Source organism: Megalobrama amblycephala, linkage group LG21, assembly GCF_018812025.1.
Source record: "Megalobrama amblycephala isolate DHTTF-2021 linkage group LG21, ASM1881202v1, whole genome shotgun sequence".
NCBI classification, from domain to species: domain Eukaryota; kingdom Metazoa; phylum Chordata; class Actinopteri; order Cypriniformes; family Xenocyprididae; genus Megalobrama; species Megalobrama amblycephala.
The window spans coordinates 11,803,400-11,820,404 of record NC_063064.1 but is presented as its reverse complement, the minus strand read 5'-3'; the positions used below and the strand labels follow the sequence as shown (position 1 = coordinate 11,820,404).

Genomic DNA, 17,005 nt, shown 5'->3' with positions numbered 1-17,005 from the left:
ATTGACAGGTGTGTGCCTTTCCAAATCATGTCCAATCAACTGAATTTATCACAGGTGGACCCCAGTCAAGTTGTAGAAACATCTCAAGAATGATCAATGGAAACAGGGTGCATCTGAGCTCAATTTTGAGAGTCATGGCAAAGGCTGTGAATACTTATGTACAAGTTATACTTTTTTTCCCCCGTTTGTTATTTTTAATAAATTTGCAAAGATTTAAAACAAAATTCTTTCACGTTGTCATTATGGGGTATTGTTTGTAGAATTTTAAGGGGAAAAAAATGAATTTAATCCCTTTTGGAATAAGGCTGTAACATAACAAAATGTGGAAAAAGTGAAGCGCTGTAAATTTATACATATATTATAATGACACAAAAGACATATCTTTCCCCTTAACTAGAGGTCGACTCAGAACCTTTTTGTAAAACCCAGAGCTAGATTTGTTTAAATTATTTCTATAGCTAAAATACAAAATAACTGGCATGCTCACAAAGACATTTATTAACTTGCAATGTTCGACCACAAGGTCTTCATCAGGCAAACAAATTATTTCTTTAAGCATTTTATTTCTCATGCACACTTTTTTTAGTTACAAACAGGTAGCTTTTTACTTTTAAAGAAACTGCCTTTTGCCACAAGTTCTGTAATTAAAGCCACTAGGGTACATATTGGTGATTTGGCTAGATTTGGCCCTCTGTTGTGGCGGCCGATTGTATGTTAGTGGTTGTCTTTGTGCCAGGCCTCTTGTCTCCTACTCTATGAATAACAGGCCTCGTGTTCTTTGGCTATTCCAAAGGCTCAGCTGCCTCTAATTGCATTTGACTGCAGTATATGGCCAGCTCTGTGTGCAATCTATTGTAGGTCAGTGGTATTTGGAAGTTTAATCTCCTAGTACTGTTAGCCAATCTGCAAGTTACGATCAAAAAGGGGATGTAATCAGTAAATGTGTGGTACATACAGTGTGGACATTATAATTAGTGTACATTTAATAGCCAGCTGAGGAGAGCAAAATAAATTATGCTGACAAATGTCCCGACTAGAATGGACCCTTTCACAGACTGTGCTGCTGATACCACACAACAATTAACAAATCTAGCAAAAACCTTTTTTGCATTTAATGTACATTTTATAACATTGTACTTTGTCATATTATCCTGACAATAAATTACAAAAAACAAACAAACAAACAAAACAAAAAAACTAGTGAACACCTATGAGGGTGTTTCTAATGCAGTTACTGATGGAGTTAGTTAATTTGATTTTTTTTTTTTTTTTTTTTTTTTTTAAATAATAATTATTATTTTGCTGTTTGAGCCAATTATAATGCAAAAATAGTATATGCTGTATAGAATTTTACCCTGCTGTAGTTCACTTCTGTGCTCCAATCTCAGAAAAGTGAAAAGGTTCTATAGAAGAAATGAAAAGCATTCACGAGCAGAATAGATTAGCATATAACACAACAAAATAGAATAGATATTAATATAAAATAAAGATGTGAATGCTATTGATTAGATGTTTGCCATAAGCAGAATATAACAGAACACAAAAATAAAATAGAATAGAATACAGTAGAAAAGGAGATGAGAAACAACTGCAATCACAAGCATTTAGAAAAAAAGAATAGAGTAGAAAACAATACAATTAAAAATAGAATATAGTAGAAGACTTGAGAACCACCTGAAATTAAAAATGTTCAGAAAAAGAATAGAATAACACCACTAATTAGAATACATTTAAAGAAACATATAATCAAAGGCTTTAAGGATACATACAAATAGTTTTTTGTTGTTGTTTTAAAGCAATGACATTGAAGAACCATTTTGATCTCCCTAAAAAACCTTTCAGGGACCAGTTCTTAGTTCTTTAGTGTGAATAACATTTGAAAAGAGAACGGTTTTCCACTATAAAAAGGTTCCATGGAACCATCAATGCCAATAAAGAACTTTTATTTTTAAAGCATATTTAGTGTAGCATATTTAATCTTTAATTTAGAGATTATATAAAGATGTACTCAATATTTTTTTCCCAAAAGTTTGCATTTTAAAGAAAAATGGCTCTAAACAGTAGCAAATTAGGGTTCTTCGGCTTATAACAATAGCAGAACACACCCTTTTTGATGCTAAACAGAACCCTTTTTATAATGTTCCATAAAGAACCATGCATAGGTTCCATAGGACCTCAATAGTGTGATTAAAGGTGATTGGTAAGAAACTAGTTACAATTTGAAAGTTAAAATGTGTTAAAAATTTAAGAAAAAAAATCATTTACCTGTTGAGAATGTGTTGACAGTCTATGTAATTGAATGGCTCCAGAAAACCCAGTAATGATATGGCTTTGACAGTTACAGATTTGAAAGACAAAAAGGCAGGGGAAAAAAGAACCCTGAACTTTAACACAAAGAACCATTTCAGAATGTAAAGGGTTCTTCAGGGTCATGCGGTTCTAAATAGAACTGTTACTATGTGTAGAAAAAAAACTTCAAAGAACCATCTTTCTTTAGAGTGTAGTTACTGTTACCATTGCAGAAATTATGATTTTAAACGTATTTCTCAAAATTACTATTCATTTCAATACAGCTTTGGAATGGGGAGAAATTACTGAGTGCACCTTTATTTCTGTGGTTTTAGTGTATTTTTGTACAGTTTTGTTCCTGTGAGGGCGTCTGGGCATTTTTACCTGTCTGAGTAAGAGCGCACCATTGTGATGCCCAACACAAAGTACATCATGGCAGAGAAAAGGATCATGCTGAGGCCTAAGAGAATGGCTCTGTCCTCTCCAGCCTTCAGCGCTGTGACCGTCCTCCTCTTCTCCAAAATATCATACTCGCGGATCTTCTGATAAATGGTCCTGCTTGAGTGACATAAGAGTCACAAGACACACAAATACATATGGATTAATGAAGACATGGTGCGTGCCAAACCTAATATAACAATATTGCTTCAAGAATCATTTTAACAGTCCTTGTCGTTTTTAGGTTGATTTAGGTTTGGTTCAAAAGCCCATGACACACAGATACGTGGTACTGTCCTATTACCTATGCATAGTTAGTTCCTTTCCAAATATTTAGCTCATGATTCTTTAATCGGGTCATTTTGCTTTTGAAGATTATGCATGGGTGTGAAGGCAAGCTGTCTAACCTGCCTATCTTTATCAGTGACCTTTTGATAATTGCTGTGAGTACAGTGGTCAAAAGCATTACAAACTCATAACCCACTTCCTGTCATTAGTTTACATCAGAATCCATGATTAGTTTGATTATTTAAATGTATGTTTTCTGACACTAAATTAAACTGCTAAATTAGTGCAAAACAGAAGTTAAATGTAATAAAAAAACTGCTAATAATGGTGGGTGAATTTCTGTGCATTAAGTAAACAATGATGCATTGGTTATAAATGATGAGTCATTTTTATTCAGAAGTTGCATGTTTTCTATGGATGCAGCCAATATTATTAAATTATAATAATTGTTGTTGTAAATGTATCAGGCACTTTGGATATTTAATTGTGCATGTTCATTTTTCATCTTTTACATTTATATTGCTTTTGTGACATGACAGCCATCGTTCACTTGTAGTTAATATTTAATTAAACTTTATTAACACCTGTAACATTTTAGCATTTAGGTTTTTGTTTTATTTTTCACATTTTTGGACAAATTTTTAGATCAGCCAGTTATCGGCCATAACATGAAAGCATTTAATATTATTTAACATTAACACATTTTTAAGTAAATAAAATGATTTATTTATTTAAAATATATTATAAATTATATGTATATAATATATTTTTTATAATTAAAATTTAGCTGTTTTTATAATTATTTTTATAATATTTTTTACCCTGCACTGAATCAAAATAAAATCAAACATGCAGCCTCTTCATAGAGACTTTTATAGGCTAAAATAATGCTGTCACAAGTGGTTTAGCTAGCTAGTTAGTTATTTGAGTCATTGTACTTTACCTTCTCTCACTTCCTTGAGCTCCTTTGCTTCCAGCCCAGAGAAACATTCTCCCAGCTATTCCACTGTGCGCAGCTCTCTCTGAAGCACTCACAAAAGACTGCTGGGACAAACTGACAGAAAAACACACCTCTTAGTCGACCATGTGCTTCAATCCACACCGGTTCGTCTGCACACTGTTCCTGATACGAAAAGCTGGGTCTTATTTTTATAACAGCCTTCAGAGAATGTTCTGGGTTCCCTACTGAGTTTCACCCCCTCACAAGTTGGTGAAATTTGACAACTGCAATATTAAACAAATGGCTCCATTGTTGGTGATAAACATAGTAAGTCCAAAATGAGAATCCAAATAGAGGAAAAGTTTCTATAATCCTCAGCAGCAAAAGAAGTCCATCTCACATGGTTAGAACCAGTTCTCCATAAATATTTAACTCGCACCAGGCATTGAACTAAGCATCTGATCCTTTGTTTCCTGCTGTTGGATTGTTATTGACTATTCATGGGCTATAATAATGAGAGTAGCGAGCAAGGAGAGGAGGACCATTCACGGCATTGATCCCTTCCTCCTGCCATGTCGGAGAGAGTGAGTGAGAGAGAGGAAAGAGAGAGGCAGCTCTGTTTAAAGCCGCCTCCTCCCCAGCACCCTATTGCTGATTGGTGTTGATGGAGAGTCCTGTAGTATCAAGGTGACACAGGTGTTTTGGGCCACACGTTTGCGACTGACTGACTGCACACTCCTGCCCTCATATGCTATCCAGTCCAGGCTCATGTGTGTCGACGAATGTGGCGAGTCTACCAAGCATTTAACTGGAAAATATAAATGTGATTTGAAGAACTGAGCTTGTGAAGAGCTGATGTTATAGTACTCAAAATACCCAAAAGATGCTGTTTTCATGCATGTATCTTTAAATGCAAATGAGCTGCTGCTCCCCACCCCGCTTTCCAGAAGAAGGCAGAGCCTACAGCTTGTGCCTTGTTTACTAACAAAACGTGTTTGGTTTTGATTATCATCTCTATCGTGGTCACGCTCATGTGACATAGCAATTCTTCATCATCATGAAAGTTTATTATCTGCATGCGTTTTAAAGCTATATCAGTCTAAACTTTTAACTCCCTGAGGTCTGAAAACGCGCCGGCGCGTTTTGCAGGTTTTTTTTCACATTGCAGCAAAACAGACTTAAAATACTCCGTCATTTTTTTGTCATAAAGACATAAGTAATATATCAATTGAAACTATAGAATATCTTTTTATTTGTATACACTCAGAGTAAAAACAAAATGTTGTGCTTTTTGTAAAATAAAGAAAACTAACATGATGCGTGATTTCTCCTCTCCCTCTGAACGAAGTCCAATCTGATAGAAGTCTAATCTGAATACTAATCACAGAAAAAATTACACTTATGTCTAAAAAAACGTTAAGATGTCAGGTTTTAAATCATGTAAGTCAAATCGAAAACAAACCTTCTGTGTTTATGTAATCTGTATGAAAAGAGAGCCATGTCAGAAGTCCTTGATTCAGCTCATTATCCGCTAATGCGGCCACGCCCACGGAGGGAGCGCTATTCAGGACGCAAATTCAGTCAATACATGCATTCATCGTCTCAATCGTGTATTTATTGTCTTGAAAAGTGTTTATCTGGATGTAAAAGTCATGGTTAGCGAGCTCTAGAAGACATGCAGTTAGTTCCTGTTTTCTTTTCTTCTATAGATGAATTTTAGATGAGTTTTTGTTTCTTTAGCGCCCTCCGGCTGCAGTATGAATTGGAAACTCCATTCATGGAATAGCCTCTTCTTGTTTTAGATGAATTTGTGGACTAAAAATGCACAGAGAGCGCCCTCCGACTTCAAGTATGAATTGAAAATACCAGCACTCATAGTAATGACAATGAATATTAAATAAATATAACTCCTCTGTATAGAAAATTGACATAAGCATATGAGAATCCAATATTTCTCCAAATGTGCATGCTTTTAAACTAAAAGCCTATATTCAGACTCTTTGCATCACAGAAATACATTATATTTTAAAGTATAATATAAAACCATTACTTTATATTGTAATAATATTTTTCTGTATGTTTCATATTCCATGATGAGCTTGAGACATCACAGAAGGTTTTTTTCACAGCCTACCTGACTGAAATGCCTCATTAATATGCAAGTCATTTCAGCTAATTACTATGCAATTCTTTTGTCTTCTCAGGTGAGAATGGCCCATTATTCAGTGGTGATTCACACCTCCACGCATACTGTGTTTCTTGGCAAAAAAGTGTCTTACAAAAACTAAATCAATATATTGTTTTATATGAAGGAGTAGGCAGCATAATTTTTACATAATTCTGAAGCAAAAACTCTAGTCTACAACCTCCAATACCCTAAAGTATTGTAAACACAGATTTACTATACTTTTTTTGGCCTTATTTCAGTGACTTAAGTTTTTTGTTTTTTCAGTAACCACGCATAAATGTTATTCCTTCAAAAACACAAACATGTACATACATGTTCCTCACATATTATGGTAGCCTAGTTTGTGCTGAATACAGTGTAATGACACTTTTTCCATTTAATATGTTTATGAACAACTGAAAAAAGCACAAATGTCAGGGCATGTCAAAACTTCTCCAGGCCCCAAATCAGCCTCAGACTCCAGAGGGTTAATATATGGTTTTCAGAGTACACACATCCGAAGCATGCGCACAGAAAGTTGGATGTCAGACGGCGTTTCCTGCGAGTATCAAACTAAGTTCTCTTTCATGCAGTGTTACTGCATTTAAACTGTCAAATACAAACAAGGTTATGTCAAAAACACAAATGTTCACATAAACACGGTCAGTTATGTCTGTGAATGTAAATAGCAAGTTAAGAAATTGCATGTGTATATTTGTGTATTAAAATGAAAACAGTGTAATATACAGTACCTACTGCAATATATGCTATTAATATGAATCAAACACAGAAAATCACTCACTGCTCTTAATTGAATAACTTACTAGCTTCAATAAGAATACATTTCTTACTTGAATGCTGCTCTGGCGAGGAGATAAACATGGCGAGCTGTGTACAGCTCCCTGAGAGCGAGGTCTATGCTAATAAGACAGAGTTCGTCAGCAGTCGTGGACAGGGCCTAAGCATTTGTGATGTCACAAAAGCTACAATCTGCAAATGGCTTGTTCTGAGACACTGCTTATGATTTATGGGGATTAAAAAAGAGGAGTGGGTGGATTTTTACCATTATGGGGCACTTGTGTACACACTGCCGTTATGTTCAAACACCATGTAAAAGTGGATTTTGCATAATTGGTCCCCTTTAAAGTTTAATTAACTCAAAAGATGAAATTCTGTTCACTCAGCCTCATGTCGTTCCAAACCCATATGTGTATTTTTGGAACAAAAGGAGCCTTGGAGAGCATTATATATGAGTGCGGCTGCTTGACAATTCTTCAGGATCTTAGTTTCAGCTTATTCTTTCAAATCATCACTTGCGCAAGTGTAAACTATTATGTTCCTTTTATCCACAATAGTTTTGTTTCCAGTGTGACCTGGAACAGCTTTGTGTTTACCCTTAGAACTATTTAATTTTTTCTTCTACTAGTTGTAGCATACAATCATTATGGTCCCACTTTATATTAAATATCTTTATCAGCTGTAATTAATTTCTGTAATTATGTCTATAATTACACTGTTGATCCTTGCCTTATACCTTAAAGGTGCAATATGTAAGAATTTTGCAGTAAAATATCCAAAAACCACTAGGCCAGTGTTATATATTTTGTTCACTTGAGTACTTACAATATCCCAAATGTTTGCAACTATTTGTAAATCGTGAGAAAATTGCAATTTTAACCAAGGCTCCGGGACGTGCGAGGAGTCGCCCTGTCAATTGCATCATACCCGTGTTACCCTTGGTTTCCGGTTTTATTTTGTAGAAACCATTGAAACGCCAAAGACGCTTGAATATTTACATATTTTAATAGACAACGGAACAACTTTTTTGATATATTTGATATGTTTCTTAATTTTTTTTGCGAGTACCATGCTTTACCATGCCTCAGAGAAAAACAATATTTTGTCAAATAGCTAACATAGCATAACCAGATGCAGCTTTATTTTTAGTAACTAGTAATACAGAATTTTCTCCATCATACAATACGTTTTAAAATTAATTGCATGCTATTTCTCAACACAAGCTGCGTTACCTCATACTCATGGCCGGAAAAGCGGAAGCGGCGCCGGCGACTGTGGCATAATAAAAGTTCCACTGCTCACGGCGTGTGTTGCGCAATCGCTCCAGAGGCCTCGTTCAGCTCCCACAACACTCGGTCCTGCTCCGCTTCATACTACAGTAACATCCATGAACATGAGTTCTTCCCGAGTCCTATCCCAATTGTTTTCCACCGGCCGTTGAGGTGAAGACCACATGTCCCAAGATTCCGTGCTCAAACTTGGCGTCATCAAGCTACGCCTTTGTTTTGAATAGGCCTCTAGCGACCTCTAGCAGACAGAAAATATTACATATTGCACCTTTAACCCACCCTTAAACCAAACCATACCATTAAAGGTGCTAAAGAGGATGTTCTGTTTTATACATTTTTGCAATATTACTTGAAACTGTCTTTACTAACTGATAAAAGACTATTTATTAGGTGCACTGAAAGGACGACGTAGGGCCTTAAAAACATCAGCCAATCGTTTACGCGATCATCGCGTAAACAATTGGCCCTCTGGCTTGTCAGTCACTGCCATGACGTTTCTTGTGAGAGACGAGCGCGGCTGCGCGCTCCAGTAACTTTCCACACTCGCCGCATGCTATGTTTTTGTCAGGAGACGGGAGTAACAACTGCAGATTATGAGTTACCTGCGGTGAGTCCGACATAATGAATCCACTAACACGACACAGCGAATGCCGGTGGTAAACACTCGTGTTCCAATACTCGTGCACGAGTTTTGGGAGGCATTCCCTCGAAATGAGCTGTGAAGGAGGGGGGTTGTTCTTACGCATGCGCTCATTTCAAAAACTCACTAACAGTCTTTGGTTTCTCAGTCGACGAAAAGATCCTCTTTAGCACCTTTAAACACTTAACCTTAATAGTATCCCAGCTCAATAGCAGAAAAATGGTTTGCAATACAACATTAACATAGATTAACACAGTAAGTACATGTATTTTTATTATTATTATTATTATTATTATTTATGTGAGTAGTTAAAGACACCTAATATAAAATGTGACCAATCATTACCAAATTCATGTATCAATGTATTTACAGGGTACTTCAAAGAATGCCATTGTACAAAATACAACGTTACCAATTTACCATGTCAAAACAAATTGCAGTACTGTGGTAAATGTTGGCTATGTTTTTATGAGCTCTCAGCTTGACTGAGTGAGCAATTTCCACTCTCTGTCTGCCCTGCCCACAAAGGTGCACAGCAACATTTTATCTCAAATGAAGGTCTGAAAGGCAACAGTGAGCAAATCTCTGCCCTGCAGCGGAGAGCTGTAAACGTCAATGATGGGAATATGCCACATATCATATTTGTGCATGTTGACTCTTTCCTATGCTGAGTGGGGCAGGGTGGGGAGTGATGAACTAGATATGAGGCTGAGGCAGACAGGAAACACTGACCCAAGGAAACCCATTGTCCCCACTGCACCCAATAAAACACCTGCCAAGAAATGCCAGGGCAAAATGGCACCAGGAGAACCACATCAAGTGTTTTTAATATAGGAACTGCTGTCTTTAAAAAGCTTGGTATGTCCTGGACAGTTGTTGGTATTTGCCCTTCTGATCACCTTAGCTGGGTACATAACGCCTTACAGGGGCCTTTTTTTGTTGTGAAAAAACACAGACATCTGGCATTCACCCAAAACAGCTGGAATGTTCATCCAATGTGGCCACGCATGATGGGATTTACTAAACCCATATTGTCACTGATTTATGAGGCATTGTTGATACTCCACATTAGTAAAATCATGGCTGGCTCAAGCAGTGTTAAAGAGCAGAAGTACCTTTTTTATTTTTCATTTTTCAGCATTGTGACAATAGTTTTTCTGTTTTCAAAACAGAAGTTTTTCTAGTAACAAGCTACTTCCAAAAACTAGCAACGTAGCATTGCTTATTGTATGTGGAGTTTTACAGACAAACAAGCTAAAGAAATAATCGAACAGGTCCTCATGCTAGTGAATCTGTTCAGAAAATGATTCACTGATTTCCTGAAATCCCGTGTGTTGCATTATTTCTCTTTTTTTCAATATTTATAATTCGGGGTACAGGGGCTGCGGTGGAGTTTCCGATCGTATGCGAATGCGTCAATTTCGGATCCGATTTGAGCTCCCGATGCGTTGAAATATTTGAACTTCTGCGGCTAGACCGTATGCGACCGGCCAACTGGATATGATGTATTCTAATCAAAACTATGAGCGCGAAGTTAGAATTTCCAATATTTTAACACTTTAACGTTATTCTTGTAAACACTATTTCTGTAAAAGTGGCGGGTTTTTTTTATAATTATTAAATTCAATTTTTATGTTGATTAGCTCTATAAAATCTACTATGTTTTTATTTTAGATGTATTGAGGGTCATTTGCTTTGTGTGGATATATTCATACATGCATTAACGTTACATTCTTTAAAATTGTTCGTTTACCATGGTGAATAAGCCCGGTTGCTTCACGACCAATTTCAAAGTTCCGCGCGACTGCCGCTTAGGGCGCGAAATGCGACAATCAGATGCAAATGTCGAGTGCAGTGGAAAGGCGGCTTATCACTAGCTGCATGTACACGGACTCTAATAATGTAATCCATGTGTTTATAATGCCTTCTATTTGCTGCATCACACCATGTTGCACCACTCGCGTCAGATAGAGGTGTTATATCTCTGGATCTGTGAATGATCATAATTCGTGCATAGTCTTTTATCTCGATTCACTGATCCTAATGGCAATATAAAGAATATACTCCAAAAATCTTTTGTGTAGTGGACCCTGTCCGAATGATGGCTGAAACTTTATTGATGAGTTTCATGAATTTAGCTACCATGAAATGTCCATTTTTAACTCCAGATTCACCGTAAAAGCTTGTCTTTTCAAGGGGTTTCATGTAAACTTTCTCTATAAGAAAACTTAGCGTGATAATGTGCACGACACATTCTGTTGTTCATTACTGCCGTGATCAGTATCACTCCGTAGACGATAATACCCGTCAAAATAAGAGTTAGAGAGTCATGAGTCACCCTATGTAAGACGGATAATGCACCTTGTACATAATTACGCCCACAAAATATGTACAAAAACAAATTAGAAGATTAATCACAATAAAGTATGTTACATTTTGTGAACAGGGTGTTTTAATCACACAAATGGCACTTCAGCTAAATTTGGTGGAATAGTGCTTAACAATCTGGTAAACTTTCTATCCGTAGTCGGTGGGTGGAGAAAACTCTGATGAACCGTGATAATGTTTTTTTGTGAAACTCCTAACATATATTTGTAGATCTCATTCTATTAATTTGTGCATACGATTATTTTTTTGTGAATCTCTTTACATTTATTTATGGATCATAATCTATTTATTTGGAATATTGGAACAAAAATACCCCCATACTCCTCTGTCTTTAGCTTAATGACATGCTAATTCTGCCTACTGGAGGCCTGACACATGAAAATAAGGCCATCCTTAAAAATATTCTTGTTTGCCGTAACCCGACTGACCCTGTCAATTTAGGACCGACTCATTTTTATTTTTTTTTGCTTTAAGTCCGACTGACTTGCCGGTTGTAAATTTGCGTTAAGACCGACATTTTTTTTTTTTTTTTTTTTTTTACTCTTCAAACAACTAATACAAAAGCAATAAAATAATATTAATTATATTTTAGTAGGCCTACATACAAACGAAGGCTACGTTCTTTCTTTTAAATAAAAACCCGTGACGTCATCTATGTTTACACTATTGGTTAACGGATGTCACACTATGGCCGGTGCGTTCGCTTCGTCTCAAACCGTTGAGAGACGAGACGTGCTGACAGATAAAGTAATTACATGATTGTGATAGGCTACGTATATTTGTCTGATTTCTTCAAGCCGTCATATTTACCATGTTTACTATGGTAATAGCGCGCATAGTCTTGGTGATCAGAATCCACATCGGATCACAAACATAAGTTATTTAAAACACTTGCTGCTGTCTGAAAGTGAGTTTTGAGCTAAAATGATTTTAAAAGTCTTTAATGCTGGTGTTAGCTGGTAACCTACATGTACTCATCGGCGCCTCCGTCTCCACACACAGATAAACTCCGCCTTTGTTCGTAACCACTCCCTCCTCAAGCCCGAGCTGGCCCGTTTTGGACCAAGGTATTCGGCGGGCCGAAAAACCCGGGCCGTTGGCCCCGAGGAAGCCCCGATGAGGCACGATCAAGCCCCGGAAGTGACAGTGGAAACACGATTGGCCCTCGCTTTAGGCCCGACAGTGGAAACACGGCTGCGCCCGAAGCCACGGGTTGAAAGACCCAGTCAGTGACGTCACGATATGCTAATTTGTTTAAATTCATACCTACGTAATCACCATCACCAAAATTGTACTTTTTTTTTTTTTTTTTTTTTTTTTTACATTGAAACTTGAAAAAAAAAAAAAAAATAGACCTACCTACCGACCCTTTTTTTTTTTTTTTTTTTTTTTTTTTTACTGTTACTGCAAACCAAAATATTTTTAAGGATGGCCTAAACAATTATTGCTCTTTCACTTCACAACTTATGAATGATACCAGGTGTCTCAGTGCTAAACAACCTGAGAACTAAAAACAGAGTTTAATCCACTTCATTCAATTACTTTCCTCCTATTTATAGCAAACATTTTTACATCTAAGCATTATACACCTTACACAAAACATGTTTCAAACAGTTATTTCTAAATAACTGTTTGACTTGCATCAGGATATAGGACAACTTCCTTCATTAGCTTTAAGAGAATGAGCGTTACTGTCCGAGTTGCTTTTGGGTTTGTCTATCATTAACCATTTTGCATTCATTAGCAATATGATCTCTGTTCACCCTTGTTATTTAACACACAATTACACACCTAATGTTGCATGAAATTATGGCTCTAATGATAAAAACTGAGGTAAACTCCAAAGGACGACATCACTGATGAGGTTAAATACAAGCTAAATAAAATGTTCAGAGCTGACTGAAACAATGTGTCAGTCACCGAGCCCATGTAGATACTATAACTAAGCGATCAATTGTAAATAAGCGATCAATTTTCCGAACTAAGATTGGAAAGACAATAATAACCGAAGCTAATATCGAGTATTTTCATGTGTGAAATAATATCAAGCTAAATGTGTATTTGTATATATGTGGTTTGACAGGATCGTCTAAATTCGAAATTATAAATCCTCAATCACTTTTAGCCAGCTTTGACGAAACTTCCCTCAGCTAATGCATCTTTTTTTGAAGTGACTAGCAGCCTTGTCACCTGACCTGAATACTGCGCGCTGATTCAATAAACTGGACTTATCGGTTTCTGTACACAAACAACAAGGGCGCTCGTTGGTTTCTGCTGTAAAATGTGAATTTGCGATGCCTATGTTGGTATAACCAGCTTTTCTGACAAAACGTATTTAGGGTTCAGAACATGACATATGTGGAGAATAACGCACAGCAGTCAGTTCCTTTTATTTGTTTATTTTTTTAAAGTTGCGTTTATCGGTTTTTGCAAATGAACTTATCAAATATTCACCTTTGTCCATGGCAACGCTATATATCATTCATGTCTGTTCATGGAGGCAACTGAAACTGGAGCACTTCTCTCGTATCACACTGCCGACTGCCGATTTGTTTCATATAAATGCAGCTAGTGTCTTCTTACATTTCAGTTATCGATTGTTGGACTTCAGTGTTGATATTATATTATTGTAATATTACTGCAATGTTCTTGTTGCTAGGCAGATTTGTACAGGGTTCTGATCGGATTTTTTTTTTTTTTTTTTTTTTTTTTTTGAGATAATGACTTATTGGCCTATGGAATATCAAATGTCTTTTAATGGTGCATTCTGGGAGGGATCAAACACATTTTAAAGTTAGCAAATCAATCACACTCATATCTGTGTTGATGTTTAGAAACTTAATTAGTTAGAAGGATTGTCACCTAAACATGCCAAAAACTCATGGCTGGTTAATCACTGGGCGTTTACAGGGTCGGATAGATCACTTTTTGTGCTGAAAACTCTATTCAGTTTCAAATCTTGACAGCTGTTTCTTTTAGTGCTAATTTACTGCTTTCATCAAGCAAACATAATTACCTTTTAATGGAGCATTTTCAGGTCTATTACTCTAATGAGATTTTTATTTTGGAATCTTTCAATGCTGCTGGCCAGAATTCAGACGTTGGAATATAAATATGTTTTATTTTGCACAGCAGATGCAAATGCATACAGACAAACTGGAGAGATAGTCGCAGATAGTGACAAGAGTGATTGATGAAGCCAACTAAAAAATGAACAACATCACACTGCTACTCCAAACTGTGTAAGTTTATGACACAAATATGTGAACTGAATCCAAAAATGCTGCAATAAGAAGCCTTGACTTCATGATAACAAGTGTTGCTTGCTAAAACAGGATTTGGTGACTATCCAAAGCACCCAAGTCTATTTATAAAGCTGAATGAATAATTTACTACATACAAATGGCTCCTGAGGAAATTCCCTCACCATTTACATTAAGAACTACCAGGGATATAAAGATGTTTTATATAGGGTCAATAAAACTGTTCAGAGGTAAATAAGGTTTATTTGGAGAGTGCCTTTCTCGGAAATTAGTATTGGATCTTCTGGCATGACACATCACATAATTGTACTGTATTGGATAGCGGCCACAGTTGTTGTAGTTTTAATTGTACGTTCAGCCCTCATCATAGATCATCAGAGAAATCCCAGCGCTTCAAGTCCAATAAAGAGTTCCAGAAGTTGACGTTGTAGATGTTAATGCTGATTGTCTTGGAGACAGCGATCTCTGCTGTATAATTGATTGCTGTATTAAGCATCCAAAATTAACACCCATCAATGTCAACATGACTTAAAATTGGTGTGTCAAGTAAATAAATCTATTATCAGATAGTTGGCTGGTAACTTTAAGGGAATGACTAGTGTTTAGGAGTCGACTCCAAAAGAGTCGATTCCTTAACTCTTAAGGCCTTTGCACACTGAGTCAGAAATTTTCGCATGCGTTTTTTCGTATTGTCCGATGCGTAAAAATGAATGCGTTGCACCAAAACATCAGAATGAAGTCAACGTGAGCACGAGTTGTCTCCTCTCTTCTTAAAAAGAGAAAAAGAGGAAATATAGGGTAATTCAATTGGTAGAGAGAAAGGAGAGTTCACATCATCAAGGAGGCGTGATTAAGTAAATAATGTCATCTATTGATGCTTTCAGATAGTCTTTATATTTGTCTCTTTGTATTCCTCACTGTTTGTAACTGCTGCTGTTTTGTGCTTAGAAGACGTGGACCAACTTGTCAGGGAATTTTTGCGTTGACTAGTGTTTAGGAGTCGACTCCGAATATTTTTGATGGATGAAAAGAGTGCAAACGCAGCGACGTGAGGTCAAATTTTTTTAATGTGCTTAACTCTTAAGCTGTAACCACACTAGGCACGGTTGCCTTGTACCATGCCCTGGCACTATTGTCCCCACTCCCCCGCTGACCTGCACCCACATTGCACTTAACGTTCCGGAGAACGCTTGCATTTACAATACAACTTTTTGTTTAGATGAAATCAGGACGAAAAGCACTTTCGGTAATAGACTGCCTAATAAATTTATCATTTATGCCATGCAGCGGTTTTCACTTGATTGTGCTGCATGTATCAGAAGATTATTACGGAGGCAGCTGACGTTGATGGGGTAATTTGCAGCTTTACTCACAAACTATAATTCCTGTTCATCAATAAGGTAAGAACCAGACCCGTTATAAACCTAAATATACTCGATTTAATTAGGGATGTGTCACGATTTTCGAATATTCGATTAGTTGATTTAATTATAGAATATCAAATAAGTTGTGCAATTATCATCTTAATAAAATTCTCTATTTGATGCGGTAGTGACTTGTAACCAGAGGGTGGCGCACGCTGCCAATAACGCACCTAAAAGCTGTCAATCAGCTCAGACATTGCCTCACACGCACACTAGACATTTGCGGCATGTAACAGACACATTAAAATTAATTTTAACTTGAGTGCCGTCATTCAGTCTGTTCACAATATGTTATTATGCGTTTAGGCAGCTTAAAATCATTATGGCTTGAGGTAGGCTTGCTGTGATAGGCGGTGTTCCCGGTGTTCAGCCACAACTCACTTGCCCACCGCGGCACCGCCACCCACTGTCGTTTTATTAATTTTTTTATTTTTATAGTAATAAAAATAATTTAGTTCAGTAAGAGAACAGACACTACAATTAAAGGTCCCATTTTTCGTGGTTTTTTGAAGCTTTGATTGTGTTTATAGTGTGCAATACAACATGTGTTCATGTTTCGCGTGTAAAAAAACACAGTATTTTTCACATAATTTACTTATCTGTATACCGCTGTTTCCACTGTCATAAAAACGGGCTGATGACTTCCTTGTTCTATGAAGTCCCTCCTTCAGAAATACGTAACGAGTTCTGATTGTGCCAGCGGTTCCTGTGTTGTGATTCGACAGTTCTGAGCGCACCGTGCCCGGAAAGGTCACGCCTCTTACCATAACATGGAGATGCACGCGCTCAGTGTTATTGTAAACATGTCTTTAATTTTACCCTATCAATTTGAGCCGGAATCAGACCTGGTGATTGGACTGCGGGATGAAAATAACAGCGTTTCGACGACATGGCGACAAACACACTCTACAAACGCAACTCTTGTGTATTCCTGTGGGCGGAGGTAAGTCAAAAAAACTGTTTTAGTGACGTCATTAAAGAAGGAAGTAGAGGGATGTAGTCCAAATTGGCCGTTCGATGTAGGCGACTTCTGTTAAATAAAATATCTCGCTTGGCATTGAACTTTGAGCTTTAAAATTTT

The 17,005-nt window shown here is 36.8% G+C and overlaps 1 protein-coding gene across 1 annotated transcript in view; it reads right to left on the bottom strand.

Annotated features, from left to right (window-relative positions):
- The window catches only part of si:ch211-247n2.1 (calcium-activated potassium channel subunit beta-2), a 40,923-nt gene that overhangs the window by 6,697 nt on the left and 17,221 nt on the right, over window positions 1–17,005 (bottom strand). The window contains 2 exon segments of the mRNA XM_048172182.1: window positions 2,674–2,847; window positions 3,959–4,069. Coding sequence (XP_048028139.1) covers window positions 2,674–2,847; window positions 3,959–4,069 — 285 coding nt within the window.